At 38.0% G+C, this 16,431-nt stretch overlaps 1 protein-coding gene across 1 annotated transcript in view; it reads right to left on the bottom strand.

Moving 5' to 3' along the window:
• The window catches only part of SCFD2 (sec1 family domain containing 2), a gene marked incomplete at its 5' end in the record, with an annotated part of 205,655 nt that overhangs the window by 144,639 nt on the left and 44,585 nt on the right, over nt 1-16,431 (bottom strand). The window contains one exon of the mRNA XM_009277460.2: nt 5,961-6,136. Within this exon, the coding sequence (XP_009275735.1) occupies nt 5,961-6,136 (176 nt within the window). The remainder of the gene's footprint in view (nt 1-5,960; nt 6,137-16,431) is intronic.

Below are 16,431 nucleotides of genomic sequence, written 5' to 3'. Positions count from 1 at the left end.
CCCTGCATTTGTAAAAATGGTAGAGAGTCACGGCACAGGATGGAATGGTTATCAACACCCAAGCCACTAGATCTTGCTACTGAAACATTAACGACAATGTAACATATTCAGCCGTATTGCAGTTTTTCCACTTCTTTTTTTGTGAGTTTGCACTCTAATATTCATAGAAGAAAGAATGATGTCATTTTATTAACCTCATAACCACTTTCCACCAACAGAAAAATAAAAACATTGGAATGACCATCTGGCATGAAGTTTCTGTTTCTCTTAAAAACACGTCTATATTTTCTGTTTCTCAAGACACCAAGGACAAAAAAAAAAAAAAAAAAAAATCTGTCTTCTGACAAATTTTACAGCCCCAAAATGAGAAAATAGAACTAAAATAAAACACAACTAATTAGTATTTGGAAATTTAAACATAAATATGCTATACTGTCAGGAACTCTCCATGTAAGTATGTGTACACAGCTTCCACCATCAGAGTGTTTGACCTACTTACTACCAGGAGCCACTAAAAACTCCAGATATTTTTGCTAAAACATTACAGTGTTCTCTTTCCTACAGTAGCCAAGCTTTGAAAAAAGAAGAATGGAAAAGAATCTGTAAAATTTAAAAATTGACCAAGTCATCCTTTGAAAACAGGTAAGTTACCTTTAGAAGGTAATGACTTTGATAGATACGTCACATATTCTATATTGAATTCACACATAATGACAACTTTGATTTATATATAGATGGCAGCCCATCTTGTAAGATCTATCTTTGCTTGCTAATTGGCATTACAGCACTGTATTTGTTTTTCTAAGCAGTCAAGGTGATGTGCAGTGCCCACCTGTACGTTCTTGGCAGAGACTAGAAGTATAGCAGTAACACACTATTGAGCTAGGTAGGCTGATCATGAGCTCAAATCCAAGAGCAATAGGACAATGTGTGTGAGGTGGTGGTACACATTGTCACGTCAGTTGAATAGCTGTCCTCAATATCTGCTAGAAACATGCCATTTCCATATTCACTGATGACATTTCTGATGCCATAGCTGGGAGATGCTATGTGTGGAAGCACTGGCCCAATCAGCAAGGCACTTACCTCATAGACAAGTGCAGGATATGAAAGGGGTCAAAGCTCAGAGGGGACTTGGTCCCAATTCAAGGGGCTTTAAGTCTGAGAAGTCAGACAATTCAAATAGGTGAAAGCTGAAATGATTTTTAGCTGGATATGCATCATAAAGCTAATTATAGCCAACCAGAACAACATAGTCCCCAGTTTACACTCTAGTTTTTCCATCTATAGAAGGAAACTGTGAATGCGTTGGGGATTTTTGGTTTGGGCTTGGTTTTGTGGGTTTGTTGTTTTGGGGGGTTTTTTGTTTGTTGGTTTTGGGGTTTTTTTTAGTATGATCTTTAACTCCGATTACTCTTGGGATTGTGTGACATTAATCAGCATCACAAAACAAAACTTTGACAGTACTGCGATTCAATGGTAGCATCATGGCTTCTAGGTCAATGCTGAAGCTGTCTAATTTCCCAGTGAACTGTGAAATGCTGGTCAGCAGGTGCAAAAACTTTGTGCCATAAAAAAGCCCCAAGAAGCAACAATCCCCTCCCCAACACTATAATAATAATAATAATGAATTTAGTAATCTTTCAGATTTCCTTACTTTGGGCAACGCGGTTATTTTAAGACAACAGTGCTGGTACATTTGTTTAAGTTTAGCCCAGAGATCTCAAAAAAGAAGAGAATGTCCTCGTCCTAAAGAAGAAACACCCCCCTCCCCTTTTTGGGGGAGGTCAAAATAGCTGTTTGCTTTCAACAGTCCTGGTGCAAAAAACTGCCTGATAAAGTATGAGTTGTTTTTAAGGAATAAAGCAAGAAATACCAATAATATTGTGGAAGAGATTTTTCTTTTAGTTTGAATTATTACTAGTCATTGTATGTTACGGGAACTTTCTACCATGGGATCCAAACACCGTATACACAGGATCTAGCATTTTAAATCCACTCAGTTTAGCAGAAAGGTTTGCATTTAAAAATGTGCAGCAGAAAATTAGCTGAGGACAAGATGGAATGGACCTTTACCTGCCATGCAGTGCCAACTGATAAAACTGTTGCCAGAATTTGCTGCCACACAGGAATGACTGTATTAAGAGTAAACTTTTTAACATGACAATGTCTTTGCTCATGGCAACCTACAGAAACTTGGAATCAACTTAAATCCTCCCCCTCCTCTTCTGTCTCACTCCAAAGTATAGCAGCAGAATTTTAAATTGGTTGGAGAATGTCTGTTTTCTTTGGGGGGAAATGCATTTCAAGTGCTCCATATGCTATTTTAGAAACTCGGTCTGATAAACTTGCTTGCACTGAATAAACCCCAAACTTGGGATTTAATTGGATGGGGCTATTCATAAAATAGACTACTACTCAATATGAGAAGTACTTTACTCTTAAATCTTGAGAGCGAGATTATGCCAGAAGGATGCAGCCAATTCTAAGAGGTAGCATCCAACCTGGGGAATTTCAGAGCAGTACCCTTCACAGAGCAACTGCACTTTCCCTTGGGGCACATTATGCCCCCATTCACACTGTCTACTGCTGCTGGGTATTTATAAACTGAATTTGGAGGCAGAAATCCCTGCTCAGTGAATATATGAGTAGTATATATTAAAAACAACAAAAATATTTTCTCTCTCACATGTCACATTTTGTTTAAACTCTGGAGAAAGCTCCTCCTCTTGTGCTTTTGTATTTCATGGGCCTCTACTGCTTAAGAAACCTCTATGAAAGTTATAAATTTGAGGAGAACAGGGAATATAGCTAAACAGAGCTGAAAAGTATGGAGTGACAACACTCTTTCTTACTTTCTGTTACCTCCCTAAATTTTAAATCCTCACTTGAAGGAAAACAATGCAGTCATGTGAGGAGTACTGGGGTGTTGCAGGCAACGTGACACAGCATTTAGCTTGTGTTCCCCTTCCCACCTATCAGTTTTATGGATGGTCAGAATTAGAAAAATAGAAAGAGGACCTCGAGAGAAGGAAAATACGATGGGGTGGGATATCTCCTTGGTAAATAGGATATGCTGTTTCAATTCACACAGCATTTAAAATTTCTGGGTAGTAAAAGCTCCATCATGTGCAGAGGTAGAGCAGCAGAACACAGAGAAAACTTTGATTGACAAGATGAATTATTCTGATGCATTACTCTTAACCCAGCACACGATCCTCTTTCCTTTGAGGTCAAGGCCACGATCCCATCAAAATCCAATTTCGCTCTCAGACCATTCATCCATCCGAGTTAAGGAGAGGACAACTCTGTAGTAAGTATGCAGCTGCACTGACTTTCAGCGGACTTCTAGTCAAAACCAAACTTCCTTGCTGGAGACACAAAAAACTTACTGAGACAACATAGGTCTGAAAAATGTAGTTACAGACCTTTAATTATGATAAAACAGTGGAAGTGGGCTGCTTTCTACCTCTACTAGGCCATTTTTAGAATTGAGTACCTGCAACATCAACTGAAAGGAGTGAATCAAGGAATAAAGAGAGGAAGAAAAATGGAAGAGCTTATTCAATGTAAGAGTTAGACTAAAGGTTTCATGTCAACAATGTGGTTTTTCTGAAAAGCACAAAGTAGACTTAGCAGAGAATCATGAGACCCATCAGAGAGATCCAGTAATGAGAGAAATTCCAAAACTGTGAATATTTATTTTTTTGGGAAATCTGAGAATTCTAACACCAGCTGTTTATACTGGGTTATCTCCTTTGGCATCAGCTGGAGTCTGACATGCATCCATCAGTGAAAAATCTAGAATTCCTACATTGTCCGAGTCTAATAATATTACTCCCAGTAGATCTTTTACAAACAGTTGTCTTCTATGTGGTTCCAAAATAGGATAGTAACAATACTACTTTCATGTTGAAACAATTACTTTTTATTGAGGATTTTTTAAGATTTATTATTTTAAAATAGCTGAAACATAACAATTACGCTAAAGAATTTCTCAGTAGTACCGCTGAAATAAACTATCATGGCATCAAATTTAGTGCAGAGTGCTATGTACCAACCATTCACAATGTAATGTCCTAGCTGATTTTTTTAAATAAAAATCTCTGATGTATTCTGGGTCTCTCAGTATTTTGCTCTTCCTACAACCCCCTGTCAACAGATCAAAGACAGGCCACGTGCTCAGAAGCAGATAATGCATGTCAGAGTCTGTCTTCAAAATAGAGTCAGTAAAAGGATACATGCTGTACACATTGTGTAATTCAAAATAACTGTTGTTTGAACTACTGAAAATGAGTATGTGCTTAAGGAACGGTTACAAATGTTAGCCTAGAAAGTTTGCTTTGGCTAACACATTTTACCTTAATATGATGGGTGGAAGGCAGTGGGTATAATCCAAAGCCACCTACGATTATGAGAGTGCTTGTTATACATTTCTTTTTTATGAAATACATAGTTTGGTTGTTTCTTACCTCTGTTTTTCCACTTCCTGATGATTTACAGCATGACTTTTATATAGGCAGCTGTCTGTTGTTGTGAAAACAATGCTGAGCTTGCAGCTTTATTTTGATTCTAAAGCTGAACTGGTTTTAAGATGGAACTTAGCCAGCTTCTGAGAAGAGCTGTGACATGAATCACTGCAGGAGAGAGAAGGGGACTATGGGCTGTCAGTCCCATGCTTTACAGTCCAGACAAACCAAAGAATGGCTGCAATGAGTTCTTTTACCTGAGATCTGTTTGTTTCTTAACTAAAGAAGGCTGCCTATGCTATTAAAAAATATTTCAGTCTTACCAAGAGAGAATAGTTTTTTAAATTAATTTAGTAGCAATTAAATTAAATTGCTACTATTTAAGTTTTGCATTTTTTGCCCCCCAAATGTCGCAGAAATTCATTGACTACAAAGCTATGACGTATGGGCTGAGTCTTCTCAAAGGACCAGAGATTATATCCTGCTGCCAGAGATCATGGGGAGAGTCAGGTTGTTGGTTTGTTTTCAACATCTAGACCAAGACAGCTAATTTTTACAAAAGAAGTATCTGGTTTTAGTTGAGGTCCATACTACACACTTCACGCATTTAAGGCTGACTCTGACTTCATTAGAAGTTAGCTCATGAAGACTTGCCTCTTGCTAGGATTTCAGAAGATGGTTCCTCTAAAAACAACACAATGGTGGAAGAGACAGCACAGGGAGGAAAATTTTGAGCTTTCCCTGAATTTCAGCAGAAATTAACTCTATTAGTTCTTAGAAAAACTCCTCCTTTGTTTCGTACATCTCCAAAGGTTAGTAGGATAGAGTTCAATATACCACTAACTCTTAATTTCCTGAGAGAAATCCAAGTGTGATACAAAATGGTATGTAAATAATACTGTGGTCACCAACAGGATGCCGTTAAAAAGCGTGGTGGTGGGAAAAGCTGAGGGTAGATGACAGCTGTGAGCCAGAGAAACCTCACTCTCTTGGTGCATGGAATTTCCTACTATGCTTTCATCTGCTCAATAAATTACACAAGTTTTACACTCACATAGTAACAAAGTCCTCTCTGCATTTAATTCGGCATGTTACCTCAAGAAGCATCTTCACACTGGTAGCGATAACAACAACAACAACAACCACCACCACCACCACCACCATAATAATAATAATAATCCTATCCAATGCTGAAAGTTATATCATCTTGAAATTTCATATAGATGTAAAACCGTCACCCAATTCAGATTATTTATGTACTTCACCTTTAATGTCTACCCTTTTGTTTATAAAATTATTCTTAAACAAAACTATAAAAGATTAACTATGTAGGTTCCCATTCCTTTTACTAGTTTGGCAATAAGGAACAGCTTTTTAGCAAGACATCCAATATACTTCTTCATAAAAAATACAAGCTACAGAATTCAATGAGAATTCAAAAATTACGTAAAACATTTTTACTTAGGTCAAATAAATTCATATAATATGTACCTGCAGAAGTAATCTCTCAAAGGCAAGGAAGTTGTCCCATTTGGAAGTCTGGGGGTGTTTCAAAGTCTGGACCGTGGCCAGCACAAGCTGTAGAAGACCACAATGGTTCTCCAAAGCTTTGAGATTATTTCTGAAAAGCTGAATGTATGAGCTGAGCTGTTCTGGGGTGACTCTGCCTGTGGAAAAGAAAACAGGACACAGCATTCAGTGATGGCAAATACAAACCTAGATTTTTTAAATTATAGTGCATGGGTTATAGAGAACTTTAGAGGCTCTCTCCACTATGGGCCTGATCCTAGCTTCATTGCAATCACTGGGAGCTTCAAGCTGCAGCAACAGGTCACGACAGAGACTTACTCATCCATGAATTATGGCTTAAGGTATGTGGTATGGCAGGTATTTAACAATACACAACAGATGCTGACATAAAGGGTAATACCGTTTTTTGTTTTCAGACATAGAGGGACATTCATTTAAGCTAGGGAAGTAATACTTGACAACTACTTCTAAACAATGGTTGATCTTTAAAAGTCCAATGGGAATTTGTGAGCCTTTTACCTTACACCAAACCCACACCCTGCCGCTGCTTCCTGAGGGTGCATTTTTGATCAGCGTTGACTCAAAAGATAGAGATAATGTTAGTGATTCAAGGAACTGTTTTCTGGAGCTGTTCTTGGAAGGGACACTTCCAAGCCATGACTCTTTCTGAGATGCAGTAAACATAGCATGATTTCACCCATTATTTGAAAATAAACACCCCGGTGCCCATACATTGGCCTGTAGATCTCTCCTTAATAGAAGAGCATTAGAAGAGTCATTCAGGCCACACAAACACTAGAGAATTAGCAGTTATTCTATCCAACAGTAAAGTGACAGCTAAACTGCTCAATCAATTTATATTTTAGAAGTGATCTGTTCCAGGGAGGAAGGTCCATAGTACCTTATCTGCCCCAAGAAAATCATCACAGGCGATCACACATACCATCAACACAGAAGGAAAAATGGTGTCAAAACACGATTCTAATTGCAAGTCTGGACTGAGATCCAGTCCAGGGCTGTTTCCTGGTTCCTGGCAGCCTCTGCCAGTAAAGACTCGTCTTCCTCAAGCAAACCAGACCTAAAGAGCAGGGATGGGTGAGATGGAGTAAGAAGGATCCTTTAATTTAAACAGGACAAGCTTTGGTGCCAGGAAGGCACTAGGCTGAGCTGATGCTAGGCGGTTCATGGCTTACACCACTGATCATTTTATTCAGTATTTTTCCATAAGGGAAAGATCTTGTAAGACTGCCACTGTGTTTCTTCTCTGCAGCGTTTGGTTATATCATCACTTTGCAAGGCTCTCCGTCTGCCTCCATCTTTTCAGTATCATATAAATGGCGAATAAATGATTCCAACAGTGAGTAAATGTTGAAAGCGCTTTCTCTTAGTTTCAGTGATACCAAGGGCAGTGGCTGGAAGAGTATTTAGATTAGGGAAAGCTGCTAAATAAAGCAAAAACACAAAGCTCTTTATGTGAATTTTAACGGAAAGCATCAAACCAAAAAGTCAGCAAGTTAACACACAAATCAAGCTGACACCACTCAGTAGGCCGGAGAGCTGACAAAAGGCTTCCATGGTTAGCCCACATAGGCTAAAACAGCAACCACAGCCATGTGTGTTTTTAGACTAAACACTGGAGCTTTCAGACTTGTTTTATTTCTTTTAAAGCTGTGTCAGGCAGATTTACATGGCGATTTGAAAATGTCAGTCCATGATGCCTTGCAGCATACCTTTGATAATGACTGCATTATTATCTATAGCAGTCCTGATATATTGTAGCATATTCAGAATCTGGTAACTTGCTTCAATTGAGAAAACATGAAGTTGCCAGCCCTTCCCTCACATGAAACAGTAAAATGGGGGGGCTTTCAAGACTTCTGATTTCAATTGGGAAAAAAAAAAAAAATCTCAAGAGTTTTGTTCCATATTGTTCCTTGTGAAAGTGAATCCAGATGCAGCACTGGATCAGTCTGAGATCCATTCAGCACCGTTTTAGATAAACAATCGAATTCTTTCCCACCTTCAGAGTTCCACCAAAAGAAAGTCCAACATATATGTAAACGTAAGTGAAATCCTGACCTTAGCAAGTCATTAACAAAACTTACATTGGCATTAAAAAGTCCAGCATCTCATCTGTGATATTTACAATATCCATGGAACTACTCAGATCCAGGGTTCAAGAGTTCCAGCCATTTTCTACGCAGAAATCTCCATGGACAGCTGGCTGATAAATAAAACTGTTCCAATAGATGAGGAAAGGAATGTGGGAAAGTGATTGGTGGTAATCAGTAATTAAATGACTATTCCCGAGGCCTAAATCCTCACCACCTTCCCTGCTGCTTGCTCACAGAGGGAGATTTCAGCACAACAGACTAAATTCAATCTAATCCCAACCCTACCAGCTTTTTATTTTTTTTTTAAGTCCCTCTGCCATTTCAAGTCCTTTTGTGTTGCAATGTGGCAGACAGGTCCTATGAAGTCAAGAGGCGATAGATGCCAACCACATCATCATGTTTCAGCTGTCATTTTGTTCTTCTAAAGCAAATCCAGAGATTTACAGGCAAAAGATGGCAACTACTGGCAGAAAGGACAGTAGTGTAAGCGTCTTGTCCTGCTTTTTTCTCCTCTTCCTGCTCCATCACATTCACACTCGGCTCACAACTCTACACCTACGCATAGCCGATGCCTGTGTGGGCACCAAAGTCTGACTTGTGAGGACTACATTATGCTGACAAAGCACTTGATCATTTTTTAATTCCTGGATGTGGGAAGAAGAAGTATGACCTCAACCACCCTTAAGGGATTTAAAAGTACTGATAACCTTTCTTGCACAAACACCAGGAATTCCACATTGTCTGGGAAGTAACCTTTGCCATTAATAGTTATCAAGTGTAGCATGTGTGAAACAGGTACATTTATCCCAAACTCTGTCAACTACATTAAATCACGATACAGGACTTGATAAAAACAACAGCTACTGAAAGCAACATTAAAAAAAAAGTTTCAAAGCTTCATGCCTCTTCCCAAGTACAGCAGAGAGGATAAAATGAGTAGGTAGTGACTGGGAAGTCTCAGAGTGAAACTCAAAAGTTAATAGAATACAGGAGGATGGGGAGCAGGGAAGGAAAACAGTAATGCTGATAGACTGATGGTGCAGGAATTAATTCAGCTAAGAAACTGTGAATGGTTAGTTAGGAACAACCAAAGTATTTGCGCACTAATGCAAGAATCTTGGGCAACAGAACAAAAAGATAGTGTAGGGAATGAAACTGGACATTACAGAAGTAACAGAAACATGATGGACTAGGTACCAGTCTAACTACTGAAGAGCCAGTTCCATCCAGGGAACACTGACAGTCAGCGTGATGAAGCAGCTCTGTATTTTAGTAATCTCGTAAACCGAGGATAAAAAGGAAGATATAACAGGGACTAAGCTAGACTAGAAAAAAAGAAAACTAGGATTTATGTCTAAGAAATGGTGAAAATTAGCTACCTTATTAGTCTCATGTCAGGAGTATGAAAAGCTTCAGGACAAATGTCCAAGAAAAAAAATACCTTACATCACAGAGAAAAGTGGGATAAAATAGAAAGTACATTTCTCAAAGAACATCATGTCAAACTGATATATAACCAATTAATGAATTAATTATAATGCACATGGATTTAGCATAGCATTAACTATCCCATAACCATATTTAAGGGGGAAAAGACTAGGATTAGAAGAATTGTACAATATCTAAGAAACTTCTAAAAGTAGATGGCAGGTAATATGCAATAGAGAAATACTAGCATATAAAAAGAAAAGGTAAAATAAGAGCATGCTTGTGTGTGCATGTACATATTTATAGTACAAATTTTGGTACTGAACAGTGTCACAAGGTTGTGGAACATCATTAATATGGAGAAAGAGCAGAAGGCACAGCTTTTGAGCATTGGACTAATGTAAGTAGGATGAAATTTAACAGTATAAAGTGCAAAATTATGCATTTTGAGGCTAGGATAAGAGCATCTGCTGTACATTGAGAGTTAAAACCTGGAAATGACAGAAGAAGGAAATAATATCTAGGCCTCCTCATTGTAAAAAAGCAGGTACAATCCATATCAGGTGATACAGTTACAGTAAAAACAAGGCCACAGAAATGCCTCAGTGCAAAGCTTCTCCTCTTGGAGCACTCTGTGCAGCTCCAATCACACCCATTCCTGGAAGTTTAACTCAAAATTGTGCTGCGTGCACAGAGCGGCTACTATAATGATTAGGAAGACAGAGAACTTAAGTTAGGAAAGCAAAATAGTAATGCCTGGCTTATACGGGCCTCCCTGCCCCACCTGGAAAAAAAACAGACATCTCTATAAATGCATGAAAAATGTTTACATTAAGGGTCAATATTGGTACTAAAATCAATGGGCATAAATAAAGCATGAATATATTTACACAAGACATTAAGAAACATATGTTGTGTAAACCAGTCTTCCAATAGTGGAGACAAGTGGAGGCAAACAAATTTAACTTGCTAAGGCAGGGTGTGACGAGTGTCTAACGAGCAGTTGCATAAATGCTCACAAGACTTAATTCAATATAAATGGCCCCCTTCAATCCTTCACTCCTATGATAATTAATTTGCAAACATATTGGGACATACAGATGTTGAATTCCACCTCCAGCTCTCAAGAGTTCAGGGCAGATCCCAAAAGAACTACAGATCACTTTGGCCAACTTTTAAATTACAGAAGCCATACCTTGTATTTAAAAAAAAATATTAATTGAAATAAATGATTTGTTGTTAAATATGAAAATAGCAGCACTAAATACCAACATCTGCAACACTATACCATACAGAAAATGCACAGTTAATACTACATGCACAAATGATGATGTGTACAGTTAGACTGAAGGGAAGAAATAATTGTACTAACAGTAAAACAGATCACTCAAGTTAGACATACTGGGGCAGAAATTACCAGCAACTGATATTAAAGGTCTGTCAAAAATCTGTTTTTGAGTAGCGAGAGTAGCCTGAGTGGAACAGAAAGACTTTCACCTCAACAGTTAAACAAAAAGTTAACTAGACAAACCACATTTGTAGACATCAAGACATGATTCCACAGTATGACTTTTTTTCCATTTTAAATTAATGCTGCAGTCTACGTAGTGTAAAGCAGGCATTGCTTCAAGAAAATAATTATTTTTCAAGATAGATCAAGACAGGTAGAAGTAAATTTTTAAAATTCAGAATCCCAAAATGCATTTTTTTTTTTTTTTTTTTTTAACATAAAGATTTATGGACAAACGAGGTGCCTAAAGAGCAAAGGTCAGAATTATCAATGTGCTGTTCCAAACATACAGACCTTATTTTTTCATCTAACAGTTAATTATCTCCATAGGGACAAGAAAACAAGTAAAGAGGAAAGTACATTTTGTGACCAACTGAATAAATAAATGGATGCTTTTCCAAGACTACACGAACCGCCAAATACACATAGCTTTAAACTTAGTTCAATTCTATGCAAGAACACAGTTTGAGCTTCACTGGCTAGAGCACTTCTGCTGTGGTCCATTTTTCACTTGACAGAACCACAAATAAGAAATGACCTTGGCACACTTATGTTCACAGGCGAGATTTTTCAAGGCAGTAGAGGGCTGAAAAATTCCAAATAAAATGTTTTCCTCATCCACAGTCTTAGGAATATAGACCTCTCTCTCCCAGTAGCTTGCCTCTGATCATGTCCCATGCCGGATACTTGCAAGGAATGTAGAAAGCTCTCATACTCCATGAAGCCAATTGGGCAACAGTACTGCTAAGGGAGTCGGATATTTTGGAAACTAAGTGAGAGCAATTTAGTAGGATGGATGACGCCCCTTATGTCTCCTTGTTAGTGTAATTTGCAGATGTTATTCTTATTAACTTAAAATGCTTTTTTACTTCTTAGGAAGTTTCAGTAACACTCTTTAACAGCAAGTGCCACAAAAATAATTTGATCTCAACTTTTGTTTAACTTCCAAAAGCACCCGTCCTTAAATTGTAAATAAAGAAGAAAAGAATGCCAACTACTCCCTAGTTCTTTGGAGAGACAAAAAGTAGGCCAGTATGAGATGCTGTTTGGCTGGCTTCTCCAGAATAAGGCTCTGGACCTGAAGAGCACTAAACCTTACAGCAGACTGAAAGCAGATGTCACAGGCTTATTTCTAAGAGCATAAGCTCATCTCCCACAAACACAAACCCATCTGCTCTGGGGTTGATGGTCACTTGTAAGCCTCTCTCCCTTTTCTGTTGCAGGAGCACTAGTATCCAGACAACCCCACGGTCACCGGTATGAGCGCAAACGGCAAGTCCCTACTACAGCAATCCCAGGATAAGTCCATTCTGGGGGTCTGAGCAGCCCCTGAAGTACACCCCAAACCGCATGGCAGTGGCAGCCTCCTGCTGCCTGCCCCCAGCAGCACTGTGCCACCGAGGAAAAGCTGTGACCATCCTTCCTTCCTTGATAGCCCTTACTGACCCCATTCCTCCTGCCACCTTAGCAATAGCTGCAGGACACAGGCATTGGAGATCAGCCACTCTTCCCTGCCCGTCGTGGGCTTTCCAGTGCATCTCAAGTGACTCCAGAGTGACGGACCTTCAGGGAGCAGAGCCTCTCACCTGTCACGTGTCTGAAGGTGTGTGTAACAGTGGCTTTTGAGAATGTAGGAGCCATTGACAATGGTGACAACTATGCTGAGGTTTAGCAAATTCTGGAATAGAGGTATCCAGCTTTATTTGTTCTCGGTGTAGTCTATTTACCACTCAACTAACACTTGCCATGTGAGTCTGAACAGCTAACCTGCTTCAGTCTCATCAGCTGTAGCATTGAGTTAGTTATCTCAAAAACAATTTATTATTCATCACTAGATGTGTATGGTATTATTAAATCCTTTTTTTAACAGTGTTCCCATATAGATCATTTATATTCATACAAGCGCCATATGCCATTTTAGCCTTCTCTCCTTATTAGCCTCAGTCTTTTATCACAAAACAGAAACCATGCTTAAATACCAGCTCTGTTGCTATTCTTTAGAAATTCTTTTACGTGCCTTAAAACAAATAAAACCTAATCAATTAGGTGGGACAAATGTAACTGAAGCACTCTAATATAATCATGAAGATTCTCGGTTCTAAGCACCTAAATGCAGATACCTAAATATGACCCCAGTTATGGTTTACGATTCCTAGATTATCTACAGTTTCAAGTTTCCCAGTACATTCAGAAGGCTTTGACAAACATAACTGGTAGCTTAGGTGTCTCAATATGGATTGATAATTTTTTATTTTTTGTCCTTCAGAGCTTTGTTTTTAAATGCATGGCCACTTCAACCCATTATTTCCTTCTTTGCGCATTTTACCATTCAGTTTCCCCTTTTCATTGTTAAATCAGTGAGAACAAAAAAGTAACAACTATCTCTAGCCAGTGTCTACAGTATTCTCCGGTTGCCCTCCCAAATATTAAAGCAAATTTCAGAACTGTTTGAATAAACAGGTGAAATCTTATCTTCCAGAATTAAACTTCCTAGGAGTCACCATCTATATTAAACTTCCAATTAAATACTAGCGTACCAGAGTTTCTCAAATCCCCTTCTTGATCTTGACTAAATATGAATCATGGTCATATTTTCTTACCTTATTTTTCACCTCTTTCACCAGGTTAATAAATACTGAGCACTAGGCTAAGTCCCAACCAGAGGGTCTCCAGCCCTAAAAAAAACAGTAATCCTTGAAAACAGTAATTCACTGTGGCTATAAAGGGACTTGAAATCTGCAAATTTGGTTGAATCATCTCCTGGACGCTTTAAACTTCTTGCAGAAATGAATCAACTTGTTTGTCTTAAAATAATATGCCCAAAGGATTTCAGGTGGCTTGTGCATGTCCTCATTTAGCACTAAGACATATGTTTTCAGACACTAAGTACTTCATCGTGTTCTTGGCACCATGTCCCAGAGAGAGGGAGGTCGTTGTTGTTCTTTGGTACGTTATTCACAGGACTGATTATTTCTCTGATGATTTCTGGAAGACTTCTGGAGCTGAGAATACCCTAGCAATCATTTTGGGTGGTAAGCAAATAAATTGGGATGGAAAACATGATAATGTATGAGTACGTACATATGTAATTCACCATGTCTCTTGTGTAACGAGTCATCCTTTGCGAGACTGAATGATGAGGCTTACACAATTATGCTTGGAAAAAAAGCACTGGGCAAGCCACCCAGTTTTACTCTATTGCCATGTTCCACCTCAAGTCTTACATTTAGAGGCTTTGCAGGCACACCAGCACGTACTCTATCTTTGGTTTAAATCCTTCAGAACGGGCTGTTCTCAGTGATACTTCGCTCCTTTACTTCTACATCACTTTCAGGTACTTTCTTCAAGTTTGCTCCCTGCTTTTTTTGACTAGATGGCTCCTGTCTTAACATAAAGAAGTTCTGAAGCCCTTTCTGTCATCTCCTAAGACACACAAAACATGGTACTAAGTGCTGATACCCACAACTGCCCCAGTGTTTGGGTAAAGTGCAGGTGCCACGTGTTCCCACTGTGTGCCAAGCAGACACCAGAATCGGCAACTCCCAACCCATATTCATGAACTCTCCTGCTGATGTAAAACACAGTCGTTATGGCTGATGCACCCTATGAAATGAAGATATCACAGTCATATGTACAGCAAGCTGTATCTTATTTCCAACCAGGCTGCTTCCCCATAGGTATAAATAACAGCAATTGCAGTAAATTTCCTTTTCTTGGACTTAAAGAATAAGTGTTTTGTTTTTCATCCAGGTTCAAAGAGGCTTAAGGGACGTGCTCCTGTGCTTTTAACCATGTCTTGATCATCACAAATGGACAGTCTACAAGTACAGTGGCATTTTAAAAAAAACAAACCAAAAACACCTCTTCAAATTCAGAACTTCAAAATATTTCTTTTCAAGACTGAGAAGATATAATAGAACTCAATATCAGCAAAAAATAAACTAAGCTTAGTGAATAAAAGAAATCTCTGGTGTTTACCTTAAAAAAACAGCAAATAAATTTTAGCAGAGAACAGAAGATGGCAATACAATTACTTCTTTTCAGGAATTTGCATCAGCATTCAGTAACTAAGGAATAGTATCTTTAATACTTTACTGTTTTATATATATTTTTTATATATATATATAAATATATATATAAAATCAGCTTATTTCTATATAGCAGGATTACTGATCTAGCTTTATACCTACTACTGACTAATGGGTAATCAAAAACTGGAAGGAGCATTTCAACCTTTCCTGGGCAATTTGGTTTGTTTGATATACAAGTTGTTTGTTTAGACACGTTAGAAATACTGTGACTCACTACAGATTCCAGCCAATGAAGAAGTACTGTTACTTACGACATCTCTCAAAACAATACTAGTTACCAGTATATATGCAAGTAAATGCTATTTAAATTTTTAAGCTTTTAACCCACAGTCATTTCCTCTTAATTTAAAGATACACAATATAAAAAATAACAATGTACATTAAACCTTTGTTTCAAAGCTTCACAAATGTTTATCTGTACATTAATGTTTACTCCCAACTATTGTGAACATCATGTAAATTGTTTAGAGAAAGACCACATTAATATAGGCTTTTCACAATACTTTTATTAAGACAAAAAGACTTCATACTGAAGTTAATATAAGCTTTGCAGTATTACATTAGCAAAGAATATAAATAATGAAATGATATATTTGCAGAACTCCTGCAAGAGCAACACACTTCTGTTTTCTTTTAAATTTTTAAGAATTATCTTCAGCTCTAATCACAACCAGACATGGAAGGAGACCTGGCCACAAGTTCATATTTAAGTGTTTGGGTTTACTGTCTAGAAAAAAAAAAATTGAGATTTAAAAAAAGGAAAAAAAAAACCCCAAAGCCAAAAAAATTGAGATTTAAAAAAAGGAAAAAAAAAAACCCCAAAGCCAAAACCAAAGAAAGACTCTATGCAAAAAGTCCGGACACATAGAAAGACTATTGTCACCCCAGTCCCTTCTTAAAAGTAACAGTAAGGTTAGCAAAATAGTCCTGCATTCATGTGCCAATGACAATTTAATCAAAGATAACATACTACCAGCATATTTCTCTGTTTCACATCACTGCACAGGGTTCTGTGTTTTACTTCCATCTGCTAACTGTTTTATAGCAGTGAAGTACAAAGTAAATGAGGTATGAGACACAAATATGACATGCTTTACAATTTTATTAGGGCTTGAACCACTACCCATCTTTCACCACAAGAGACTATTTAGCATGCAGTAGGTTATTCACTGAACAACGAGAGACAGTTGAGACTAAAATACCTTTACTGAAACTTTGTAAACTAACTTAGCCTAGGAACTGTTATTTCTGCAAGAATATTAAGTCACAGAATAAAAAAAAAAAAACTA

This window comes from Aptenodytes forsteri, unplaced genomic scaffold (genome assembly GCF_000699145.1).
Source record: "Aptenodytes forsteri isolate BGI_AS27 unplaced genomic scaffold, ASM69914v1 Scaffold65, whole genome shotgun sequence".
Lineage (NCBI taxonomy): Eukaryota > Metazoa > Chordata > Aves > Sphenisciformes > Spheniscidae > Aptenodytes > Aptenodytes forsteri.
The sequence above is the reverse complement of the archived record's forward strand: the minus strand, read 5'-3'. Positions and strand labels throughout refer to the sequence as shown.